Source organism: Trematomus bernacchii, unplaced genomic scaffold (genome assembly GCF_902827165.1).
Source record: "Trematomus bernacchii unplaced genomic scaffold, fTreBer1.1, whole genome shotgun sequence".
NCBI classification, from domain to species: Eukaryota; Metazoa; Chordata; class Actinopteri; order Perciformes; family Nototheniidae; genus Trematomus; species Trematomus bernacchii.
In genome coordinates this window covers 9680524-9696065 of record NW_022987828.1, presented here as the reverse complement: position 1 = coordinate 9696065, position 15542 = coordinate 9680524, and the positions used below count along the sequence as shown (strand labels likewise).

Here is a 15542-nt window from a genome sequence, read left to right as displayed (position 1 = left end):
TCTAAAATGTGGTCGCTAACTCAACATTACGAACAAGTTATTACCAAATGTTTATTTAAAAAGAAATAATAGTAAACATAAGTCTACATGTAGGCCTACTTCATGTTAAGTCGTTTTTCAGCATCATATTTAACTTGTCAAATATAAGTTTAACAGGACAGTGATAGATCTTGATGAATGTTTAACTAATGTTTGGCAAGGTATGCAAATTACATGTTGTTAAAACTACTTCTAAACAGTGCTGAATATATTCTCGCAAAACAAACAATACATTGTTTAAAAGCCATAAAAAGTATGACCGGTAGATTTAAAGCAGGACCAAAACAACCCTGTTGAAAATAAGGAAGTGACAGTGTTAGAGTTACCTACTCTAATATTGAAAGTGCTCAATCTCTCACCGCATTGAAGCAGACATGACTTTTCTGTATGTTGCTCACCTGATACTCGCTGGGCTCACGGGTAAGTGATCTCAGCATTTATAAGAACACTATATATAAATGATGGCCAGTTTTATAATTAAAACAATATTTTAGTTTTGTCAGAATCAGAATCAGAATACCTTTATTAGTCCCACAGAGGGGAAATGTACGTTGTTACAGCAGAAAAAGAGCCACAGACAGCTTAATGTTACATATGTTACATATGTTACCTGCATTGAAAAGTATTAAAGTAAAAAAAAGTAGTTATGATATAATAACAAATATAATAAAAATAAAAAGTTACACAATTTACAAAATACACATCCTGTAACAGTTCTTAGGATTTAGCAGCCAGGTATATATTGCACAGTTATTAACAGCATAGCCTATATATATATTGCACATATTGCACATAGTTGGTTGGTATTTAACAGTATTTAACAGCAAGGGGTGTCTATGCCTATGTCTATGCCTATAGTCTGTGTTGTTGTGTGTGTGTGTGGGGGGGGGGGGGGGGGGGGTCTACTAGGGGCTGTGCTGGTTGTATAGTCTGACTGCTGCAGGAAGGAAGGACCTGCGGTATCTCTCCGTCAGACAGCGGGGGTGCAGCAGCCTGTCGCTGAAAGAGCTGCACAGTGAGGACATGGTGTCCTGGAGGGGGTGGGACACATTGTCCAGCAGGGAGGACAGCTTGGCTGCCATTCTCCTGTCTCCCACCACCTCCACAGTGTATAGATAGAGTTGTACAATTTCAGTCAACATTAAACATTAAAACAAGCCACAAATATTAATGATTAATGTTGTGGTAAAAACATTTAACAGATGTGTTTTGTTGCTATGTTACTCACTAACCTGTAACTGATGCACTTATTGTAAGTCTTTTTGGATAAAAACGTCAGCTGTAATCCAATGTGATGATGGTGATAAACAAAATGTATTTGAATGCACCACTATATTTGAGTGTCTGTCTGCTGTTGTTTTGTAAGGAATATAAAGTTGAGTGAAATGTCTGTCACAATACGGAGGCTATCTTAAGGGAGATCATTATTAATGGGTATATTCATTAAAATGCTGTATTTGTTCTTGTTGCAGGAATTCAAAGCATAATAACTGTCAGTGAAGTATCAGTGAAGGCTGGAGATCCCATCTCCATCCCATGCCTATATGACTTGAAATTCAAAGATAATGGGAAATACTTGTGTAAAGGAAAATGGTGGCTCACATGTGATTGTGTAGTTCAAACGAACAACCCAGATAATTCGAATCAGTTTTCAATCTCTGATGACCAAACCCAAGGTATCATCACAGTCACTATTCATAATCCAAAGGATGATGGTGAAAGCTACTGGTGTGCTATCGAGAAAAAAAACAGTGATGTCAGACGACGTTTCAAGCTGTCAGTCACCACAGGTATAATCTATTGAATGTTTTAAACACAGAGTTAATATCCTTTTAGTGAAAAACGATGTTGTAATTTGTTCAAGGTATGCCAAGTCTTCACGTGGACGAACAGGAAATCACAGCATTTGAAGGAGGAAGTGTGACTGTCAAGTGCCACTCTAAAAATCAAAAAGTAACCAAGTGGTGCAGGCTGGACAGCAGCAGCAGCACATGTGTGTCGGATCAGACTGGATCAATAGATGGAGCAACAGTCACCATCAACAAGAGCGTCTCAAATGTGTTCACCGTGACGATGAGTGGACTGAAGACAGAGAACAGCGGCTGGTACTGGTGTGTTAAAGGAAAATTACAAATGCCAGTGCACATAACTGTTCATGAGTTAACTTCAACTACTTCAACTACTTCAATTACTTCAACTACTCCAACTACTTCAACTACAATAAGCACCAGTACAGCAAGTAAGACACTAAACCTTTTCTATTTTAATAAAATAGATACCTAAACCTGGAAACAATGCTTGTTAATTTGACAGAAAATAATACATTAATTGAATGTACCTTGAAAATGTGGGAATCACGGTATATTAATGCACAAAATGCAGTTTAAAAATGACATTGATATTATCAACAATGTGTTTTTACATGTATTTACTTTAACATTTTACAGCGACACTTCAAACCACTACCCAGAATGCCTCCCTGTTCTCGAGTGCAGAGCCACCTACAGTACAGCCCTCCTTCTCCACCGTAATCGGGACAGGCGGAGAGAGCCTGCAAGATAAAAACAAGAGGTCAGTACTCATGATTAATTTTTAAAGCTTTCTTGGACTAGATCACATTGCGTACATTTATACATAACCCTCTTTTCATTTTACGTATCTTCTAATACAACACACCTGATATGCTGTGTACCTACTCAAAATACTAAATCACATATCTTTGCATGTTATTCATTATTTGCTTCTTTATAATTTGAGTCTTTAGCAGTAATGTTTTTCTTATATATATTAAAGCACATTCTCTAGTCTGTTTTATACATTTAAATTAACAAATTGTGTCAATGCCTAGGCTGACATACGTTTTGATAAAAAAAGTTGACCCCTTTTATTTTTTTGTTAAATATAAATGTGATCTGCATTTCTCTTCTAGCTCCACTTTGGTATGGATTCTCCCCACAACCCTCGTCTTACTGCTGTTGGTTGTTCCGACTGCCTTTCTTGGATGGAGAATGAAGAAAAAGCGTTGTAAGTTTGCTGTTAACTCTGCTTACCAATTCAGGAATACAATATGTATTTTTAATATGATCTCAAACATAATGTGTTGTAGATAAGACCAAGACCGAAGTGCCTGTCATTACTGGGGTAAGATTTTTATTTCCAACCATTTGTATAGTGATTAATCATTAATAATCTTACTCACTTGTGCGCTAACACAGGAGATGGCAGAAACTGTAACCTAACAATGGAAGATGTGATGAGAAGTGACACATTTGAAATGTATCCCCCATAGGGTGCAGAAGTTCCTGATGTGCACTATGCTACTATTTTTCATAATCCAGATGCAGCATCGCAGCAGAAGGTAAACCAGATGGTCTTGTTTTATTTAAAGAAGCAATAAAGAGAGCGCTTCCTTAAAACACATTTGCCTACGTATATATTTGTTTCTCATCCAGCAGAACAATATACCCGAAGAGACTGTCACTTACAGTACCATTGTATTGAACCGTAGTGTGTGACAAATGGTATGGTATTACTTTCAACAGGCATCTCAATATGTCAAAAATAATTAAAATGGATTGTTATTGTTGTCATGATCAGTCCAATGGTTTTCAGCATTCTCTTCTCTGTGTTTGTTTTCTCTCATCAGACTGAACCAGTAGATGGAGGTGTGATCTACAGCACTCTACAAACTAAAATAAAAATACATACTCATTGGCAGAAAAGATGGGAAGACTTTATTAATGCAAGTATGGTTACACATTGGTATTATGGATAAACCAAGCAACCCAGCAATCCCGTATTAGAGACGTGTGCAATTCAGAGACTTTCATTTACAGAGGATGTTTTGTGAAACCCTGCACACATACAAATAATGTGTCCCCCACATGTAAATGTTTCAAGTCAAGAGCAGCACTGTGGCAGTGTGTTCAGACTCTAAAAGTAAAAGTGTGATGTTCAACATTTGTCACTTTCGGTTTGACACATTGGGTAGGAGCAAACATTTCTATTGCGACCAAAAAAGCAGATCAGACAGATTAAATTTACCAAAATCAGGAAGTGGGTGAGTTAAAGGTTTAACTCTTGTTGCAGCTTCTCCAAATATGAATTGACCATCTTGCCATTGAATAAAATCATGATCTAGAAAATAATCTTTTTATAATTATCATCCCTAATCCTCCTTTACACTTTGGCTTTAAACAAGATACTTTACATATTGCTACTAGGGCTGCAACCAACACATTATTTGTCTTTCTGATTAATTTGTCAGAAAATAGTATAAAATGTCCATCCCAAAAGTCTTTCCCAAAGTCCATGTTGTCCATCTATAACCAAAAGACATTCAGTTAGATTTGATATGCAACAGTGAAATTGCTGTATTTGAGTGGCTAAAACTTATTTAAACAATTAACCAATATATGTTCCTGTCAATTGACTTTCATTGCAGCTCTAATGTTAACAATATCTGATTATATTATCCTTTTAATCAATAATCCAGTATAACAGTACAACATAATAATCTCGTATTCAGTCGAGTACGACAACTATAGGATTTGCTTGGGGATGTGGTTTACTATTCCCAATGAGCTAAAATAATGTAAAATATATATTTGTTTGGGAACCTTGTGCGAAATGTATGTTTTGATAATGTATGGGAAGTGTAACGCTTCATTACTGTGCAAATAAAAACAGAAAATGTAAAAATGTACATCATAACTACATCTAGCCTTTATTATTGTCCTTTGCTCAGGTTTAATGTTCTCTAATATTCAAGGCAAAATTAAGCTGTAGCAATCTTTGCTTCATCATCCAACTAAGTTATCGTCACGGCCAGACAAGAGGAAGAGGAAGGACGTTTAATCTCTTGCATTTGCACGTTTAGGAAAATCAGGAAGTAGAAAAGGACTGAGCGCATAATTTCATGTTGTTTTGTCTTACTTCACTTTCACTCACCAACATGGATGTCCTTCTCCGAGTTCTTCTCTCTCTCAGCGCACTTGCAGGTCAGTCAGCAGTCATTTAATTTTGTGAGCTGGTTATATCAGATAACAATGGACTGAGTAATCAACACACAACTCTGTGAATATTTAAATGAAATTGTACATTGTGTGGCTATATGTGCAGTAAAATGCTGTATTTGCTCTTGTTGCAGGAATTCACAGCATAACTACAGTCAGTAAAGTGTCAGTGAGAGCTGGAGGTTCGATCACCATTCCATGTCTCTATGAGTCAAAGTACATAAACCATGTGAAATACTTGTGTAAAGGATATTATTGGAACTCCTGCTCTTACGCGATTAAAACAAACCAAAAAAAAAAAAAGTTTTCCATCTCTGATGACAAAATACTAAAAATCTTTACTGTGACTATAAATCATCTGACTAAAGAGGACACTGATTACTGGTGTGCTGTGGAGATTAATGGAGGAGGAGATGAAGGAAAGTATTTTAAACTATCAGTCACCACAAGTAAGTGAACCCTTTGTGAAATATTAACAATTTGGAGGAAAAGCTGTACGCAGCGTGTCATTGTTTGTTTCATTGATATGAGGCTACCCTCTTTTTTGTTTCTCTTAAGATACACCCAGTCTAGACATAAGTAATCAGGAGATTACAGGATCCACAGGGAGCCCGATAGCCATCAATTGTAACTTCCATAACTCTGGAGAAATGAAGTGGTGCAGGTTGGGCGGCTCCTGTTTGACAAAGTCTGGATCAATAAATGGAACAGGATTCACCATCAGCGCGAATGTCTCTGGTGTTTTCACTGTGACGATGAGTGAGCTGAGGACAGAGAGCAGCGGCTGGTATTTGTGTGTTAAAGGAGATTTACAGATGCCAGTGCATATAAGTGTTACTGAAAACAACCCTAGTAAGTACAACAAGTGTCAAATGTTATAAGTGTGTCTATTTGTTTGTGGAACTGCTATTTTACCCTACTTATTATTTTATTGTTTGGATATAGCTTTCAGCAACAAGCATTTTAACCATATCATCCAGTAGTGAGTGTGTGAATCTCACCTTTGTTTTTTTTCAGATAAGAATAATTCCAAAGATCAGGATGAACAGTGAGAAGACTTTGATATTGAGAATTTGCCATTCTAGGATTAAAATAACCAATTACTTTTCATTGTTTGCATTTGTTGATTTACTCCTGCTTTAGTGTGCCCGTGGATCTGAAGGCCTACACCATCCCTTTGAGCTTGTTGATCTTCATTGTACTGGTGACCGTGTTCATCTGGTTTATGTTGAAAAGACACAGTAAGTCTTTTCTGATCTTTGATTAATCCAAGTCATATCAAATATGTTTGTGCTTTTATTTTTGTAATATAGTCTAGTGTGCATTGAGAGTAACAGAAGTGTTTCCTGTGTCATGTTTAGAGCAGACAAAAGAAGCGGCATCGACCGTGACAGTGGTAAGAACACCTTTTTTTATTTCAAAATGTTTTCCAAAGAACGCAATAAGGAACTGCAGTAAGTCGAAACTTAGAAGTAGTCAATTGTGGTTAAAATGCAATGTAAAGTCTTCAGAGAACATACTTTACCTTTGCAAATGTTCAGTGGGCGGATCTTTTACAATTGCAGATACACAACTAATATGTCTATGAGATTAAATACAGAATACTGTAACCATTTTAAAATATCTAACTCAACAGTATCCTAATTAGGGTAATCGTTCTTATCATGAATATTATTTTACTTTATTGTACCTACATTTTTGTTGATTTGGTTGAAACTGGGTTACACAAAGTTGAAATTGCATTTCTGAACATTTCATGTGAAGTCTTTTTTTCCCTCTCCTTTAACACAGGCCGAAGAGGAAATAACATACAGTACTGTTACGCACAAGAGAAACACTTCAAGCCAGGTAATCCATCACTGCAGAATATCAAGATGTAACATTTTCATATAATGTACTATCCCTTTCTTTATCTGTACTGCATATTCTACAGGGCATACAGGTATTTCATATTCATAATCATGTTGAGCATCTCTATGATCCAACCAGTGCGTCAAGTAAAATACTAAAAGGCTCATTGATACACTTAGTACATCTATCTTAAAACAAATAAAATAATTTGTGATTAATCAAAAACTGAAGTTTATAACTGTGTCACCTTCCTAACACAGAGTTCACCTGCGGAGAGTGCGGTGGACGTGGTATATAGTTCTGTGATCCCCATGAAGCAGCAACATGTACCAAAGGTAAATATTAAGAAGGTTTCACACTGACTGTCACTTACTGTTTTTATTAATTAATTTAGTTGTTTCCTCACTTGATTTTTGGCCCTTTTTTAATTTGGAAAAAATCCTTTTTTGTTTTTCTTTCATTGTTTTCATTCTTTTTTCACTTCTTTCTTTTCAACAGGATGAAGCGAATGACAAGAACGTCACATACAGCACATTGGCTTAGCTCCAGCACAACTTAGCATATGTAACCACTGCTTGTCTATTTATCTTGTAAACTAGTCTGGTTATTGGTATTATTTGGAGAACTGGCGTCACCATGTGTTGTCTGATGTTATTATGTAAGCCGTGAGGTCACCTCTCTCTATTTCTTCACCTTGTTTAAACCATGGCCTTACTTTACCTCTTCTGCTAACATTACGAAGAAGCATTTCCCTGTGTTTGACGAAACTCTTGTCAACATGTTAACAGTATTATTTGTTAGGCCTAATGCACACAATAGTAAGTCATCTTGACTCAAAGTGCATTTACAAACATTTGTAATTATATTTAATAAAATGTAATCTCCTATCCTTGTTTCAGATTTCAATGTGTATATTTTTCTAACTGTACTATATTAATACTATTCAATATTATATTGTCTTGAAATACCACCCACTACTTATTTGCTGCCATCAGACAACCTGATGTTATACATTTTTTTAAATAGCACTATACTGCCACCTTAAGGGTCGAATCAGTTAATATCTTTTAATGTTCAAAGCTTCCCTTTTACAGCATTGCTGTTCAGTTTGTTAGTCAGTTTGCATTTTTAGGTAAAATGAATAATGGCTGAATTAAATTGAGCTGCTTCAGTTTCAGAGTCCTGGTATTGTGCATGCTGCCTCACTGTAACACACAGTCATGGCCTTTTTGGATACTTAAAATAACCTTTACTAATGTTACAATCTGCACTTTTCAAGTCAAAATGGCTGCTATGAAAAAAGACAGTTTCCAATTCATCCATTTTAATGTTCACAAATCGTTTCCAGGCTTTAGTTTGCAAGACGTGTTGTGTCAGAGGAAATGGGTTTTACTGACATAAAGCAATAATTACTTCATCACCTTATGTGAGGAACTCACTTAAAAAGAAGAACAATTGTAATTGTTGCATATAAAAGATTAGGAAATAGAAATGCTTGTCGCTGCCTTGGGTCCTGTGTATGTTGTCTGACTGCTCACTCACCGACATGGCTGTTCACCTCACACTTCTTCTCATCCTCGCTGGACTCACCGGTCAGTAACTGGTCATTTTAAAAATGGTTGAGCCAATTCACATGTCAGTAGATGACACAAAAAGGCAGGCATTTGTTGGGTTACAATGTTTTATTTCATACAAATACAATTTATTATGTTACTTAATGCAGTGTTGTAGTCAAGTCACCAATTTACGAGTCCAAGTCACTCTCGAGTCACCACTCTTCGAGTCCGAGTCCAAGTCCGAGTCACCAAGGGAGAGTCGTAGTCGAGTCCGAGTCCAAGTCCGAGTCACCCAAGGAATGTCCGAGTCGAGTCCGAGTCCGAGTCATCATTACCTGTGTTCGAGTCCGAGTCCAAGTCCGAGTCACCCAAGGAGTGTCCGAGTCAAGTCGAGTCCGAGTCATCATTACCTGTGTTCGAGTCCGAGTCCAAGTCCGAGTCACCTAAGAAGAGTCCAAGTCAAGTCCGAGTCACAAGTCTTCATGTATTAATCTTCATGGATATATGTGTTGAAATGTAGCTGCTCCTCTACATTGCTTTTATCCTGTCATGTTATACTAATCTGTCTATTGAACTGCTGTGAAGCCAGTTTGGCTACAATTCTTGTAATAGGTGCTATACAAATATAAAGCTTATTACTAATATTAATATTATTATTATATATAAACTATGTTTAAAATGAGTTACCTTTTAGAGAAGTGATTATATTTGTATGCCAATATTTTCCTATGGTAAAGTTTTCGTTTTGCACTTTTATTTTGATAGTAATAAGATCGGGACTCTTATTTTGAAGGAACTTTTACCGGTTAAATCGGTTTACTGATAAAGATTTAGCCCCAGAAAGCACATGGCTACTTAGCATGCAAAATGACGTCATTCTGCATGTTAAGTAGCCATATGCTTTCGTGTTATCGGCTGAATCTTTATGTATTGATTAGATGACGTTACTCTGATGATAGTGTTCAAGACAGCCTATATGTCTGAACTCGATGTTTAGAGTAATGTGTTACGAAGCCTTCTCTTCAATATTGTTTCCACATAGAGCATTTTGCGCTGCTCTTTCCAATGTGGAAGCAGAATGTGTGAAAGCATACAGCACGATGCGGGGTGTGTCTCTAGACATCTTAGACTGGAATAGCGGGGCCCAGTACGTGAACTCGCCTCGCAGCCGGTTGCACACGCCAGGATAGAGGACATCAGACTCCATAGAAAACTTGCTCGAGTCCGAGTCCGAGTCCAAGTCGGAGCGTCAATGTACAAGTAGAGTCCGAGTCATCATGGGGGGAAAAATTCACGAGTCCGAGTCCGAGTCCAAGTCAGCGTACGCGATAATTCACGAGTCCGAGTCCGAGTCCAAGTCATCGTGCGCGAGAATTCACGAGTCCGAGTCCGAGTCCAGTCATCGTGCGCGAGAATTCACGAGTCCAAGTCCGAGTCGCGTCAATCAGTGCGGGAGTCCGAGTCGAGTCACGAGTCCCGAAAATCGGCACTCGAGTCCGACTCGAGTCCGAGTCCAGGACTCGAGTACTCCATCTCTGACACATTTTTAAATAATTAATCCTGATATTTTACAATGAGATGGATCAAAGAGATTTTTTCTTTATTGTTAATCTCAACGCTTAAATCCTTCGATCTTTATCCTCCTGAACAATCAGGATATTTAACGTGTGCATGAGCTCTCAAAGTCAATTATGGTAGAAAATCCCTAAGAAGCATCGTCATTTTGCAACAAAAACGTTTTATTAAAAGTAATGAGATACAATCATAAGACCTTGTTCTCTACCAGATGTAACTTCTGTAGATGCAAAACATGTCAATCTACAAATCTATTGTATATCAAGTAATTAGGCTACCTATAAATCTATATTGAATGTGTTCTCCCTTAAGGTAGACCACATCTCTACGTGGATCATCAGGAGATGACAGGATTTAAAGGAGATAACATAAACATCAAGTGTCACTATAAAAATTCTGGAAAGATTCAGTGGTGCAGGCTGGGCCGCTCCTGTGTGACAAAGACGTCTGGATCAATAGATGGAACAAGAGTCTCCATCAATGTGAGATTGCTCTCTGTCTTCACTGTGACGATGAGTGAGCTGAGGACAGAGAGCAGTGCTGGTATTTGTGCGTTAAAGGGAGAACTTACAGATGCCGGTGCTTGTCACAGTTACTGATAGACCCACTAGTAGAGTATACAATGTATGCCAGGTACCAGCCATTTGAAAATGTCGTACCCTAACCCTATCCTTAGAAAGGATACGTATACTGCCATATACCTTTACTAATCATTGTTCTGTCATGAATTATAGCCACACTTCCAACAACAATACTTCCAACCACTCTCAATCACATCCACCCAGACAAAGCTATTACCATAGTCAAGAATGAACAGTACAGGTCAGTTTTTGCATTTACATGCAGTATTCAAAAAGCAATGGCCATTTTATGGTCAAATTAAACTCATTGTAAAGCACTCTTTGCCTTTTTAAAATACATTATTTATATCTGAGACCAATAGTTGAAACTAAAACAGGGTATAATACTGTATCTCAAATAATTGGGTGTTGTGTGCGCTTACCTGTATTCCGCAGGGCTTCATTTGACATAGAGAGCCTCATCATCAGTCTGATTTAGCTGATCTCCGTTGTAATTGTGGCCTTGCTTATCTGGTTCATGTTGAAAAAACACAGTAAGTCAAAGTCTGAAGAACATCCTATTCTTGACAAATACTTTTCTATTTTTAAAATATATTTCCTTTGAGTTTCGATTGAAGTGCACTGTTCATTTTCTGTTTCACTTTTAGAATGGAATAAAGCAGAATCATCAGATGCAACACCAGTAAGATATAAATACAATTCTCAATGAATGCATGGTATTTTTATCTTATGTATTTATTTCAAATGGCTCCTGTGGGTATTGTCCACAGTATGAAATGTATTACATGTCTTATATAATAATGTAATGTAAAGCGCTAAAATTAAATACCATGAATTATTATGTATTAGGCTATAAAGATTTACAGCGTAGAGATAAAAGTGCATTAATGTTCATTTTTGCTTCAGTGATTTCAATATAATTGTAAAAGTAACCAGTTCGTAACATTTTTAAAGAAAATACTGTTACTTTTGACATGCAAACCGCATGTTGTAGCAGATTCTAATTTAATAAACTGTAGATATGTTCTGTTTTATGCTTTTGAAAACTGTAATAAAAGCAGGATTTGAGAACGTCCTCTGACATTAGCTCTGCTCCTTCAATATAGGCTGAGGAGGAAGTCATCTACTGCAATGTTAGGCCCAAGAGAAAGTCTTCAAGCCAGGTAATATCTCACACAATGCAGTACATTTCCAGAAGAGTATAGTTTTTGAGAGTATAGGTTTTGAAAGACATTTCCTTCTTCAAAACAGGCTGAAGAGGACGTAACATATTGTAATGTTGGAATCATGACGAAAACATCAAGCCAGGTAACACCAACACTAAACATTTTGCCATTACAATAATTGCATTTTAATAGTGTAAAAAGAGAGTGCCATGTCATTTTATTGTGAATTGTTTGGCCTTTAAACCATGACAAGGCAGGTTAAATAATATAGTTGATGGAAAGGGTTTTATTTATTGTTTAATATCTGTCCCCTATCCAGAGGTCATATGCTGGAAGTGATGTGGACGTGACCTACAGCTCCGTGATTCCCATAAAGCAACAGAATGTAAACACTTTTTTCCTTTTTATACATTTTATAAGAAATGTTTCTCACTTCTCTTTTAGTCATTTCCATCCATTTAGTTTGAACATTTCAAAATGGTTATTTGTCAAATGTTAACACTTGTCTGGTTGACTGTTCTGAATTTCTAATCGTAATTTTGCTTCTGTTCTCCAAGTTGAAGCAGAAGATGATGATGTTACGTACAGCACGTTGGCTCAGCACTAACAGAAAATGAAAATGTTTGTCTGTCTGTTAATCTTTTTATCTCTCTGTGAGCAGACAGCTATTCTTACTAGACGAGAGTGTTACACGTCATCGTCTGCTTTTATCATTTGGTTGTGCAGAAACTTCTTCTCCTTTGCATCACTAGTTGTCTCACCCTTCTTTAACCCTCCATTTCATACACAAACATTGACAACTATGCAAATACAGATATTTTACTACAGTATATTTGTATTCATGCGTTAATCTCAGAAAATGTATTTATATTTAGCTTTTCGAGCAACCACCCATTAGAATCTAACTCAATACAGCTAAATTATCGTCTCTTATGTCACATGTGTCATTTCTACGGAGGAATCTGTGGTTTTCTAGCCTTGTGGTTGCTCAAAAGGGTTCATTTTTGACTCAGTCAGACATCCACTTTCTTGCACCACAAGGCTATAAAACCACAGATATGTAAAGTATAAAAAGGTTGAATATGTAAAGTCTTTTAAGTGCACTGGTGAGCTTGCTGTTTTGTATACATATAACTCTAAAAGGACCCAGGTGCATATTATTTCTTAGGATTTTTCAACAGCTTTTACCAATTAGTTTTTTACATACTGTGTGTCTCTGTCCTTCACTTTGGATAGAAGGAAGCATACTTATTTGTTCATGATATTTCTGATACTCAACTCAGTTACGTTAAACAAATGCAAATCGTATTATTCATTTGATGTTGTTACTAACATGCTTTAAATAAATCCACCTGGAGTGGTGATTTGTTGTATTCATGATGCTACACTGAGGCTATTATTGGTTTGGGTATTGTTTAACTGCATATATATAAAACAATGAACCAATCACAGGCAACGTATTCACTGTAGGAGGTACCCAGATTTGAACTGCTGCGTTTTCATATTTAGAAAATAAGGAAGTAGACCCTCATAATTTTTCTTTTTTAGCTCACAAACGGACATGGCTGTTCACCTCAGCTTCCTTCTCATTTTGACTGGACTTACAGGTCAGTGACAGAAATCATTTTAAATTTGTGAAAATGGCATCATATCCATTTAACGGTCAGAAGATGATGATTAAGAAAAATGTCAATTAAACTAACATTCTCCACTTTTGTCTTTCATTTATAATTACGACAAAAGTGACCTAATATTTAAAACTGCTATTAACATCTAAAATATGCAGAGAAAACATTTAAAATAATTTGCTCTTGTTGCAGGAATCCACAGCATAACTACAGTCAGTAAAGTGTCAGTCAGAGCTCGAGGTTCGATCACTGTCCCATGTCTCTATGAGTCAAAGTACAGCAACCATGTGAAATACTTGTGTAAAGGACATCTTTGGGAATTCTGTTCTTATGAAGTTAAAACAAACAAACCAAGCAGTTCAGGAAAGTTTTCGATCTCTGATGACAAACAGCAAAGAGTCTTCACTGTGACTATAAATGACCTGACTGATAAGGACACTGAATATTACTGGTGTGCTGTGGAGATTAAAGATGGAGCAGATCTCAAAGAGTATTTCCACCTGTCAGTCACTGGAGGTAAGAGCCCAATTACGCCTTTTCAAATCTTTTGTGAAATATCAACACTTTAATATTACAATTACCTAATTTTCTCAAATTCACCAGATGTAAATATATGCCAAACATATTTGAAACATCAGCAGCATGTACTAACCACGCTGCTCACGAGTTTCAATGAATGATGTTCTCCATTAAGGTACACCCAGTCTCTACGTGGATCAGCAAGAGATGACAGGATTTAAAGGAGATAACATAAACATCAAGTGTCACTGTCAAAACTCTGGAGAAAGGAAGTGGTGCAGATGCCAGTGCACATAACTCTTACTGAGAAACCGACAACTAGTAAGTGTTATAAGTACATTGAATCTTCAAATGCATCAATCTTTGTGTTGATTTGAGTGAGAATATTAACATTCTATTTTGTCGTGTTACAGGAGTAATAGCTCAGGGTGGGCACACAAGGTCAGGAACCTTTTCATTACATACAGTGTTTGGAGAAAAGTTGCCATTTTATGATAAAAAAAACAATTGTGGGGAAATCTCTATATATGTTTTACTCGCATTACACAATGTACTGTACAATTACTTAGAAAAACTTTATAGGATTTAGTAAAACAGTATAGTGTAATACGCAGTATGACCAGGATGATGAGTACATTTTAGACTATGTTGTTAAACAATCCTGTCATTCTTTAACAATAATCTGGGTGCTTATAATTTCCTGCTGCAGTCCTTATGAACATTTTAAGAACTTTGGTATCCGCGTGGCTGTGGTAATCTTCGTTGTTATGGTGACCGTGTTCATCTGGTGTATATACAAAAGATACCGTAATATTCAGTAACATTTTCTTTTTAAACAGTTTGTATTAGCAATTTCAGTTTTTTGGGCAATAATTATTTTGAAATAAGGACAAATGTACATTGCTGTTGTCAAAAAAATTAGGAGTCAGTAACAGTTGTTTTTATTCTCTCCCTTTTAGAGCAGATAAAAGTAGAATCATCAGCCACAACGGTAACATAGTGGATTCATTTCCCAATGTGACTGTTCCCTGATAGGCCTTCTGGTTTGGAAGTAAAGAGAAGGTCATGTTACATTGTTTATGTTTACTATGGTTTCATACTGTACATTTCTGTTGTTAAGAAGATACAGTAAAAACGATTTGTTAATTTAATCTAACAACATCTCATCTGTAAATGACGTTCTTTTTCTCCAACACACAGGCAGAAGAGGAAGTAAGATATGTGAGAACATCTTCAGGCAAGGTAACCCTTAACCATTAAAACCATAACTTGTACAGCACAAAATAAGTGCACGAAAGAGCATATAGGTTAATGTATTTTAACTTTCAAAATAATCAACTTTCAAATGTTCAGCTGCTAGTATTGCATAAGTCAAGTTTCTCTTTGATATTTCTTCAGTTAAATCATTTTGTATTCTGTTCTCCAACAGGTTGAAGCAGAAGATGTAACAAACAGCAACATGGCTAGTTCCAGGAAACTTGAGAATATTACCCCTACCCTTGATTCACTGGAACTTCTTTTGTGATGACGTTGTTGCAACTTGCTATCATCTGCTCTTTGGTTTTGCAGAAACCTCTGACTTCTTTTTTTGAGGGTTGCACCTTCTGCTTTT

At 36.6% G+C, this 15542-nt stretch overlaps 3 protein-coding genes and 1 long non-coding RNA gene across 5 annotated transcripts; all 4 read left to right on the top strand.

Moving 5' to 3' along the window:
* Window positions 1-179: 179 nt before the first annotated feature.
* On the top strand, window positions 180-4744 carry LOC117499945 (probable serine/threonine-protein kinase DDB_G0278521). Of its 2 annotated transcripts, none has more exons than XM_034152642.1 (9): window positions 180-459; window positions 1512-1829; window positions 1904-2278; window positions 2487-2610; window positions 2969-3063; window positions 3146-3180; window positions 3329-3397; window positions 3492-3560; window positions 3686-4744. In XM_034152642.1, exons 1-8 carry the CDS (start codon window positions 414-416, stop codon window positions 3552-3554), a joined length of 1125 nt encoding a protein of 374 aa, XP_034008533.1. In that variant the 5' UTR covers window positions 180-413; the 3' UTR covers window positions 3555-3560; window positions 3686-4744. The 2 variants fall into 2 exon arrangements, with proteins under 2 accessions (XP_034008533.1, XP_034008534.1); XM_034152643.1 differs by having other exon boundaries at window positions 181-459; window positions 3495-3560.
* Window positions 4745-4772: 28 nt separating this feature from the next.
* LOC117499946 (CMRF35-like molecule 8) lies at window positions 4773-7785 on the top strand. The gene is made up of 9 exons (XM_034152644.1): window positions 4773-5039; window positions 5189-5503; window positions 5613-5906; window positions 6072-6102; window positions 6198-6295; window positions 6416-6450; window positions 6846-6902; window positions 7166-7240; window positions 7404-7785. Exons 1-9 carry the CDS (start codon window positions 4958-4960, stop codon window positions 7446-7448), a joined length of 1032 nt encoding a protein of 343 aa, XP_034008535.1. The 5' UTR covers window positions 4773-4957; the 3' UTR covers window positions 7449-7785.
* Window positions 7786-12339: 4554 nt separating this feature from the next.
* On the top strand, window positions 12340-14209 carry LOC117499735 (CMRF35-like molecule 5; the record flags this gene model as incomplete). The annotated part of the gene is made up of 4 exons (XM_034152320.1): window positions 12340-12404; window positions 13332-13390; window positions 13604-13927; window positions 14106-14209. Coding segments are annotated over exons 1-4 (495 nt in total), but the record flags the coding sequence as incomplete, so codon positions are not given.
* A 3-nt stretch (window positions 14210-14212) lies between these two features.
* On the top strand, window positions 14213-14928 carry LOC117499967. Its single transcript, XR_004557747.1, has 4 exons — window positions 14213-14251; window positions 14344-14371; window positions 14640-14737; window positions 14890-14928. It is a non-coding gene; the product is annotated as an uncharacterized LOC117499967 (long non-coding RNA).
* Window positions 14929-15542: the final 614 nt, after the last annotated feature.

What these genes read in the sequence shown, in the direction of transcription:
- LOC117499945 (XM_034152642.1), top strand. Translation starts at nt 414, where the DNA reads ATGACTTTTCTGTATGTTGCTCACCTGATACTCGCTGGGCTCACGG. An exon ending in GATACTCGCTGGGCTCACGG is followed by an intron (nt 460 to 1,511) that starts GTAAGTGATCTC and finishes TTCTTGTTGCAG; the next exon opens with GAATTCAAAGCATAATAACT. An exon ending in AATAAGCACCAGTACAGCAA is followed by an intron (nt 2,279 to 2,486) that starts GTAAGACACTAA and finishes AACATTTTACAG; the next exon opens with CGACACTTCAAACCACTACC.
- LOC117499946 (XM_034152644.1), top strand. Translation starts at nt 4,958, where the DNA reads ATGTTGTTTTGTCTTACTTCACTTTCACTCACCAACATGGATGTCCTT. An exon ending in TAAACTATCAGTCACCACAA is followed by an intron (nt 5,504 to 5,612) that starts GTAAGTGAACCC and finishes GTTTCTCTTAAG; the next exon opens with ATACACCCAGTCTAGACATA. An exon ending in AGAGAAACACTTCAAGCCAG is followed by an intron (nt 6,903 to 7,165) that starts GTAATCCATCAC and finishes TTCCTAACACAG; the next exon opens with AGTTCACCTGCGGAGAGTGC.